The sequence below is a fragment of the Panicum virgatum genome, chromosome 9N, assembly GCF_016808335.1.
Source record: "Panicum virgatum strain AP13 chromosome 9N, P.virgatum_v5, whole genome shotgun sequence".
NCBI classification, from domain to species: domain Eukaryota; kingdom Viridiplantae; phylum Streptophyta; class Magnoliopsida; order Poales; family Poaceae; genus Panicum; species Panicum virgatum.
In genome coordinates, this window is record NC_053153.1 from 3,820,304 (window position 1) to 3,829,525 (window position 9,222).

At 45.1% G+C, this 9,222-nt stretch overlaps 2 protein-coding genes and 1 long non-coding RNA gene across 3 annotated transcripts; 2 read left to right on the top strand and 1 right to left on the bottom strand.

Moving 5' to 3' along the window:
* Positions 1–632: 632 nt before the first annotated feature.
* LOC120692703 lies at positions 633–1,311 on the bottom strand. Its single transcript, XR_005682712.1, has 2 exons — positions 1,055–1,311; positions 633–976 (listed from the first exon to the last, which is right to left on the bottom strand). It is a non-coding gene; the product is annotated as an uncharacterized LOC120692703 (long non-coding RNA).
* A 30-nt stretch (positions 1,312–1,341) lies between these two features.
* On the top strand, positions 1,342–3,516 carry LOC120692702. The gene is made up of 2 exons (XM_039976076.1): positions 1,342–2,225; positions 3,101–3,516. The coding sequence occupies exons 1-2, from the start codon at positions 1,966–1,968 to the stop codon at positions 3,138–3,140; spliced, it is 300 nt and encodes a 99-aa protein (XP_039832010.1). The 5' UTR covers positions 1,342–1,965; the 3' UTR covers positions 3,141–3,516.
* Positions 3,517–7,817: 4,301 nt separating this feature from the next.
* On the top strand, positions 7,818–8,883 carry LOC120687673 (glycine-rich cell wall structural protein-like). Its single transcript, XM_039969701.1, has one exon. The coding sequence runs from the start codon at positions 7,956–7,958 to the stop codon at positions 8,460–8,462; it is 507 nt and encodes a 168-aa protein (XP_039825635.1). The 5' UTR covers positions 7,818–7,955; the 3' UTR covers positions 8,463–8,883.
* The last annotated feature ends 339 nt before the right edge of the window (positions 8,884–9,222 follow it).

The following is a 9,222-nucleotide window of genomic DNA, read 5'->3' on the forward strand; positions in this document are numbered from 1 at the left end:
TGTTAGCATTTAACAAATATTTTCAAAAGATTTTCACTTGATCTCACAACGCCACTCGATCCTAGCAACATCGCAATGTTAGATCGCTCAAGTGGCACTAGATGACCGATATGCAAACAAGTTTGCCCCTCTTGATAGTACGGCCATCTATCCTAAATCCGGTCATGCACTTCTCTACACAACCTTTGACCGGTGAAATGAAATGCCCTACAAGTCATACATTTGCCTTACGCATTCCATTTCATCTTCCAAAATATTGATGCCACACAAGCACCAAACTTCATCAAGCCTTTTGATCATCATCATGAGTCAACACTTGGCTTGATCTTTCTTGAATGATATGATCCACTCCATATCATCACATGACCTCTTTGTTCCATCGATCTTGACCTTGCTCGCTCTTCACCGTTGCCTCAGTCCATCGGCGCCAAATCTTGCCCAAGCTTCACCGCCTCGCGGTCCCTCGCTTCAAAGCCTTGACTTGCCCTTCTCCATTGCAACTGGTCCATCAAGTCAAGCCTTGTCTTGATCTTCTACACTTTGGTCACATAAATCCATATCATGTCTCATATGCAATGAGCTCCTCCATCACACTATATGAGCATAGCATCAACCCTTAGTCATTTCTCCTCCATGGCACATGTTGCTCATACTAGTGTCTTTGTGTGGACTAATCTCCTGTGTATCTCAACATAAACACTTCTTAGTCCACCTAAGTTATCACTCAATTACCAAAACCAAACAAAGCCCTTTCAACTGCTACTGTAGGTTCTAGTGACATTGTGGCATGCAACTCCCTGTCCCAGTGTTCCTGCTTTACTATTTTGTTGTCTAGCTTCACAGTGGATTTAAGGACAGCGACTGTGTCAGCTTGTCCCAAAAATAACCAACTTCTTTGGCCCTTTCCACAATATAGAAGCTCTTTAGTCTCACAGTCTCCTGCCTCAAGCTTGCTGTGCCAAAGAAACCCTGCCTCCTGCACAAGAGTAAGGAGAGAGAGAAATAAATATTTACAACTCTTTGGCCAGTCACTTGATTCCATGTGTAGGGGTACCACGGCGCTAGCATGAAGCAGCAATCCAACAAAATCTGGTTACACTGATACAGATGATATTCCAAATGAATGGGCTTCAGTGAGTATTCTCAGAATATGATTTCAAAAGGAATTTAGCAGATAATCAGAATATTATTTTGGTATAAGAAGGAGCATTTCAAGGCAACATCACACCAAATCACCAGATCAAAAGGACAAATAAAAGGATTGTGACAGATCACATGAAAGTGAAGTTTATTTCTTCAGGGTGCTGCTCGCTTTGGAGCTGCTGCTTTTGAACCTCACTTTGCCAGTGCAATCTCTCATGTGTCATGCTGTTCTCTCCTAGAATCACTCGAAGATGAATTCTTTCTATTTCTTTTTCACATATGACCTGAATTATCTTCCGAGAGGAATGTACTTGAGGGGAGAACAGGGGCAGCCTTAAGAATCAGATGGCAGTGCCTCTCCAAACTTTTCTTTTTTTCACTGTCTTTTACTCCTCTCTTCAGTCTTCACAAGAACAAACAAGGGGTTAAAAGGGAAAGGTAGGAAAACAACATAACTCAAAAAGCAAAGTGCAAAAGCAAGCATGGCTCAGCTTGCTTTGATTCTACTCTCCCCCTCCATTAGGTCCTTCAAAAGCACAGCAGAATCAGCCAAAGCAAAAGAAGCGCCAGAACAGAACAAGAAGCAAGAATACCGCAACAGGGACTGACACAAATCCTGCTGCTACTTCCCCACATTATAATATGCGGTCACGTTGCCCAGCCGCAGCGTTGCATCGCATTTGCGCCACCCCATCCCCATGAGAAGAAGCTCTTAGAAGAGCAGCAGCAGTGCAAGTGTTGTGAAGTGAGGCGGCAGGAGAGAGGAAGGAGGAGGAGGCCGCGGAAGAAGACGACGCTGCGCGCCGGCGGCCAGCGGTTGTCATGACAAGGCCGGCGGGGTCCGTGAGGCGGGCGGCGGCGGCAGCATTGGCCATCTTGTTTGGAGCGCTTGTGTTGATGGCGTTGGTCATGGACGACGGGGAGAAAGCGGCTCTCTCGGCGAGCAACGCGGCGATCGGCGGGAGGAGGATGATGCTCAGAGCAGATGGAGAGCAGAGGACTCTAGAGGATTTCAGAGCTGATGGTCCCTTCCAGGACAGCAAGAGGAGGGTGCCTAATGGCCCTGATCCCATCCACAACAGGTACTTTGATTTGCAGATTACTGCTCAGCAACACAGCAAGCTTTATTTGGTGTTTCGGTTGTTTTTATTTTTGTCTTGTCATGAGCATTTGCCACATCAGAGAAAAGCAGTTGCTATCTTTGTAGCAATGCACAGGTTTCTTGAAATTTGATATTAGGCTTAAAAATGGCAGTTCAGGGCTTCTTTTACTATATAGAGTGGCAACATGTACTGTTGCCCTTCATCCAACTAGAAATAGTAGAAATCCATCACTCATGATACTTTATCAGAATTTCTTTGTTTAGGCCACATCTTGGGAAGGAAATGTTCTTGTTTGATTAGCTTCTGCTACTTGTATATTTATGCAGTGTGTTCAATATATTGTGTGATAGCCACAAAATGCCTTTTTTGCAGACTACATTTGCCTCGGTGTATGCTACCATTTACCATGGTTTCTTCAAGAATTTTATGTACAATAGGAAAGGAAAGAAAGACAAAGCTATTATTTCACATAAAAATGCATGAGCCCTACACTAATGGGAAAACAAAGAGAGGTGAAATTGTTGATATGAGCAAAAGATGCTAAGCACTCCTTTTCCTCATCCCTCCCACATTCCCCTATGATGATATGCTAATCTTTCAGCAAAAGCAAGTAGATAAGTCCTATTCCCCTAATGAGTGACATGGATGCACATATCATTCCTGAAATGATTAGTCTACATGCATGAAAGCAGTCAAACAAAGTGCCCCACCGCGGTTCATCATGATAAACAACAGAAAGTTTTAACGGTTTCAGTGCATCACCTGCTGAAACACAAACTTGCCGTGCTGCCTCAATTCCTGCCCCAAGCTTCTCCCCCAACTAACCTGATTCTTTGTCCTTCTGCGTTCTCTAGGGGAACCGGCAAGTCCGGCCGATCGCCTGGCCGAGCATGACGGTGATGGCACGGATGTCGAGGCGCGGAAGCTTCTGAAGAGGCGGACATGTGTGGAGCATCAAACAGATGGTGTGGCATTGCAAGGAGGAAGAGGAACAGACAAGAGGTGCATTGTGGTGGGTCTGTGGCTGGAATGTGGGGTGTAACTAGGGGGAGGTGGCCTATCTTCTTCTAAGCACTGCTATTTAAGACAGTTTTAAGCATGATGATAACTTTAACTTTTTTGGGGGGAAAACAAAGGCTATTCTATTCTACCAGTGGGAGTTTTTTTTTTGTAAAGAGAGCAGTAAGTATCAAGCTTCCCTCTCACATGGAAACAAGCAAGCATCAAAGATTCTTGGCAAAGGGATGTGGGCAAGAGCTCCTCCTCTCTCTCTTTTTTGGCCGCAGCTGCTTTATACATCTCCGTAGCAGTACCCTGTTTTCTTTGAGGTGTTCATTCTTTTGCATGGCTACTGTAGCATTTGCAGCAGCACATCACAAGTTTGCTAAAGGAGTTATGGGTCTAGAAAGAAGCACCAGCACAAACAATTTTGGAAACTTTATCCTATTTCAAAATAAAGTCCCTGTTTATTTTGCCAAAAAAATTCAAACATACTGCTCTTGTGACTGACTCAAGTTTTGTCCCAAAACATGAATCTCTTTTTTTTTGAAACGAAAACATGAATCTCATGCAACAAACATGCCACAAACAAACAAACCAAGGAGCAATGCTAAAAGCAAAGGGAGAGAAGGGGTTAAAAAAAGAGAGAGGGGAAGCACCAGCCAGCCTGCCAAAGCAGCAAGCACGCCTTTTTCTCTTCTTTTGTTTCCTCCCTCCCTCCATTGTCCCTCGTCTCTTTAACTTCTTTTCTTGTGAGCTTTGGACAGCCAAAGTGGCCTTGCTTGAGTTCTAAAGCAGACAGGGATGCTAGAGAGAGAGGGGCTCTGTGATCAGAGCTGCTGTTTCTCTGTCCAAAAGATGAAGGCTCCTGGTCCTGGGGGGCTAACCTATTGACCAGTCATCTTGTCTTAGAACTGTAGATGTACTGCCTTGTGTGGACTGCTCTGTTCACTGCAGCTCCATCAGATGCAGAGCAAAGGGGAGACAGAGATGTATCCTATTCCTTCATCTGCATCCATCCAGAGGCCCCTTGGGTCCAAGCACAAGCCGTCGCTCGTACTCTTTTCTGATCGCAAGAACAGTGCGTACATCCGAGCTGCCAATGTATTGTCCATTTGTCCACTGCACTTCATTTTTTTAGATAAAGGATTACCAATCCGGCATCTATGACGAGACATACACAGCCAAAAAAACATAGTTTGTAAAAGCTGGAAAAAGAAAAAAGCACACCAGTCACTAGAGAGACTCCAAACTACTGCAAGCGATAGACATGCTTGCACCCTCCTTTAAGTAAATCAAGAGCTACTATCTCAATTAGTCTGCTCAAGCTAGAGAAAGTGTTCTTGGCGTGCTCCTCTCGCTGCAACTGCGTCCAGAAACGAAACCAATATGTTCCCCTGAAGATGACCTGCAAAACCGAGTTAACTTTGATTTTGTTAAAAATTAAATCGTTTCGACATCTCCAAATCGCCCAGCATACAGCGGCAACCCCCACCCAGATGACACTCCTAATCTTTTTAGATTGATTAGACAGCCAAGAATTAAACATATGGCGAATTGATTTAGGTGGCGTTAAACCAGTAGCAAAAAAGATAATCCTCGAGACCAATCTTGCATAAGGACAGTCCAGGAAAAGATGTTGTATAGTCTCGTTACTATTACATCCGCAATATTTTTGGCTTCCTGTCCGGTTCTTCTTAGCAAGATTATCTTTAGTTAAAAGTATCCCCCTTTCAAGAAATCAAAGGAATATCTTAATCTATAGAGGAATCTTTAACTTCCAAATCATCTTATGTCTAAAAGGTGGTTGACTATCTAATAAGTGCAGATAGAAAGATCTTACAGTAAAAGACCCTGAATTGGTCAAATTCCATATAAACGTATCCGACCCATCCACCAGTTGAACATGTGCGATCTGAGCTACAAGATTTTGCCATTCAACCAACTTATTATCCACCAAAACCCTCCTAAAATATAAATTGAGTGGCCTCGTAGCCAAAACTTTGGCTACAGTCGCATGGGGATCCCGCACAACCGTAAAAAGTGATGGATATTTAGCTTTGAATGGCACTTGACCTTCCCAAGCATCAACCCAGAACCTTGTATTGGCCCCGTCTTTAATATTGAAGGAGCCATTAGCAAAAACATCATCTTTGATCTTCATAAGACCTCTCTAGAAATGAGAGTCATAAGGTTTAGCATGCACCTGCGTGAGAGATTTGGATCCTAGATATTTGTTTGTTAGTATGGTTTGCCATATAACATTGGTATTAAGCAAAACACTGCACTTCACTTGCTTGTAATAATCAACTTCACTTGCTTGTAATAATCAACTGAAAAGCTTAAGTGCCCATCTTCTAGGGCTAAAAGACAGTAGAATTTTAGATTGGTTGAAACCTGAGAGTATATATGTCTTGTAGATCCAGTTAAGTGGCATTTCATGCCAACACGTCTCAAGGCAACCTGTAATCGTACAGGCAGTTCTACTTGAGCTCATTGGTTATTTGGTTACAGATACAGAGAGATGGGATGCCCAAGGGTGACGATGAGTGGTGTGTTCGTCTACCTCTGACCGGATGCAACTTTGCCAGGATCGGCAGACGTATACGTACCCCCTAGATAGATTCTTGCAAGCAGAGACCTCTGCCATGAATGGCGTCTGCAGATGCGTATCGCGTGTTGAAAGAGACGAGGGCCATGTTTGGTTAGAGGGTAGAAAAGTTTTGATGAGAGAGGAATGAAGTTTTGACCACTAATTAGTGGTATTAAATAAAGTCTAATTATAAAATTACCTCCACAACTGTGGTACTGTAGCAGCTGCTTTAGGTAGTGAGGCATTTGACTATACGATTGGAGGATGATTGAACGCGGTTACTGTAGTATCACTGTAGCCAATCATGATGAAACTTGGCTCATTAGATTCGTCTCGAAAAATTACACCCATTCCTAAAAATGTTTTGCAAATAAACTTCGTTTAGTACTTCATGCATGCATTCGTCTTTTTGTACAAAAAATTTCATGGTTTTATCCAAACAAGGCCGAGCAACGGAATCGCGCATAGATGCTCGTACGGCCAGGACGGTGATTTTTTTAAAGAATAAGTTGCTATATGCATTATTAATTTTTTTTATCACATGGATTTTTATTTCGGTAGCACCGCGAGATGAAAGGGGCCGGCCCTACATTCAATTTGGATACTACAAAGAAAAGGTCACCAACAAGGCAACAAGTCAGATCCAACATGGCCCGAACAAATGCAGCCCAGCAGAGACGCCGCCACGAAAACAAAGGGCCCTGGGCCAGGCTGCGGCCGGACCCACGGAAACAAGTGTTTTTTTTTCATTTTTATATTTTGTTTAAAAAATAAAATTTCAAAAATATATGCCGAATAAAAAAAATTTTAAAAATGGGCGACACAGTGTCTGTCGTGGGCGACAGGACCTAAATATATATAAAAAATTACATTTAGATCCTGGCGCCCAGGGCGCATTAAACAGTGAACTTGTAAAATCGATATAAAATCGTAGAAAAATAAAAAATTAAAACTCAACTGCTCTGGATTCTATGAAACAAGATCTACAACTTTTGTTACATAAAGTTTTTCATTTGATCAATGTATCTTGCTCTATTTTAAATACCAGTTTAATGCACTTTTATTTAATGGGTCAGTTGGATCCATGCCACTACAACTTCTTGAAATTGGATTTCATGTTTAAATCTCAAGATCCATCCTTTGGATGCATGTCATCTTTGGCCAGAGTGTTGAATATGGTGAGCACAGGCTTGTACAAAATTGGTAGGTCCAGAAAACATTTCTAGAATAAGTTTTTAAATTAGATCTTGCAATATGTCTAGTTTAAATTGGTTATTTATCCATGTTGCTATACTGAGTATTAGAAGCCATAACTTTTACAGTACCATTATTTTATTTCCTAAGAGCTATATAAAAAGTTTGGTAAATTTTTGATAAGCACAACTAGACCAAATGAATTATTTCAGATTTTTCTAGGTAGAAGAACTATTTTTCTTGATTTAGATACATTGATCAAATGAAAAACTTTATTTAACAAAAGTTATAGATCTTGTTTCATAGAATCCAGAACAGTTGAGTTTGTATTTTTTTCAAATTTTCTACGATTTTACAAGTTCACTGTTTAATGCGCACTGGGCGACAGGACCTAAATGTAATTTTTTTTATTTAGGTCCTGTCGCATATCCAGTGGGCGACAGACACCCATTTTTAAAAATTTCTCTATTTGATATATATTTTTGAAATTTTATTTTTTTTAAATATAAAAATGAAAAAGGTGCCGGAAACAAGTTGGGTCACAGCCCAACCTGCCCCCGGCTGGCAACAACCCAGCCCAGGCCATCGAGTTGAACGGGTCTCGCGCGCTCTCTCGCCGAGTCGCCGGCAGTTCAACCGACCGGCGAGGACGAAGCGAACACGAACTCAACACGTCACGTCCTAGCACGACGCCGGCCGCCTTCGCAGTTGCACACCCCACCCCACACCCCAGTTACTCTCATTTATTACCACCCCCACCTGCCCCCTCCCTCCCGGCTCCTCCCCCCTCCTCTATTTAAACGCGCGCCCAGGCCATGATCCCGCCGCCGCTAGCGCCACTTCACAGCGCCGCTCCACACTGTCTAGCGCACGCAGCCGAACTGAACACGCGCCCGCAGTCCACAGAGATCGACCGGTGAGGCATGGCCACCAAGCGCCGTTTCGCCTTCGCAGTGCTCTGCGCCGCGGTGGCGCTGCACCTGCACGCCGCGGCGGCGGGCAGGACCGGGCCGGCGGGCGGCTCCGGTGGTGCGCCCACCGCCACGGCAGCCACGCTCCCGGCGGCCGCTGCCGCTGCCGCTGCCGCTGCCGCGGCCGGCAACATGAACGGCGGTGCCACTGGCGCCGGCGTGGCTGACAAGAAGAACTTGTTCGTGGGCGTGGGCGGCATGGGCGACCTCCCGGGCTTCCCGGCCGTCGGCGGCGGGTACGGCGGCGGATTCGGCAACAACGGCGGGGGCGTCTTCAGCGGCGTCACGGGCCCGCTCGGCGGCGTCGGGGGCGGCGTCGGAGGCGTCGGCCCGCTCGGCGGGGTCGGTGGCTTCGGCGGCGGCGGCATCCCGTTCGGTGGCTTCGGCGGCGGCGGCGCCCCGGCGTTCGGAGGCTACGGCGGAGGCGCAGGTGGGGGTGCTGGCGGCGTCACGCCTTGAGAGCTGCCGCACGAGCCATGGCGACGCCGGGGCGTGCCCGTACGCGCGCACGGAGGGTGCATGGCGTTCGCGGGCGCTCTGCGCACGTCCTGGCGAAGGTGGTCCATGGCGAGCGTGGCATGTAAGGTGTCGATGGCCCTTTTCTTCGTTGCGTAGCTCGGTCGCTGTGTGTGAATTGAAGCTTGTCTGTGTGACCGTGTGTGGCTGCAGCCTGCAGGGCAGAGAGGTCGGAGTCTGTAACTGTAATAGTTTGCTGTTTGCTGTTTGCTGTTTGTGTCATGCTCGAAAGTAGGGTGTGGTGTGCCCGTGTCGTGTGTTGATCGGATCCAGTAACGTGTGTGCTCGTGTACCAGTTGCCTGCTAGCTAGTTCAGTTGTCAGCAATCGTTGTTACTACATGTTTGCTGCACGTACTTCTTTCATGCTCCAGCTTTTGGTTTGCTGCACGTCTAATAAGCTCAGTTTCAAAGTAAAATCTTGGAACTCCGTGAAAGCTGCTGGGCTGCTGCAAGAATTCTGAGTGTCCATCCCATACAGAAACCTGTTGTATGCTCATCGTAAGTAAGGGTGTGTTTAGTTTATTTTGTAAAATTTTGTAAAGATGTAAACATGGCATTTGAAGTATTAAATGAAGTCTATTTGCAAATTTTTTTGCATAGATGGGTTATAAATCGCGAGACGAATCTAATGATGCTAATTAATCTATATTTAATTAATAATTAATGGATGGTTATTGTAGCATCACTATTGCAAATCATGGA

What these genes read in the sequence shown, in the direction of transcription:
- LOC120692702 (XM_039976076.1), top strand. Translation starts at nt 1,966, where the DNA reads ATGACAAGGCCGGCGGGGTCCGTGAGGCGGGCGGCGGCGGCAGCATTG. An exon ending in CCTGATCCCATCCACAACAG is followed by an intron (nt 2,226 to 3,100) that starts GTACTTTGATTT and finishes TGCGTTCTCTAG; the next exon opens with GGGAACCGGCAAGTCCGGCC.
- LOC120687673 (XM_039969701.1), top strand. Translation starts at nt 7,956, where the DNA reads ATGGCCACCAAGCGCCGTTTCGCCTTCGCAGTGCTCTGCGCCGCGGTG.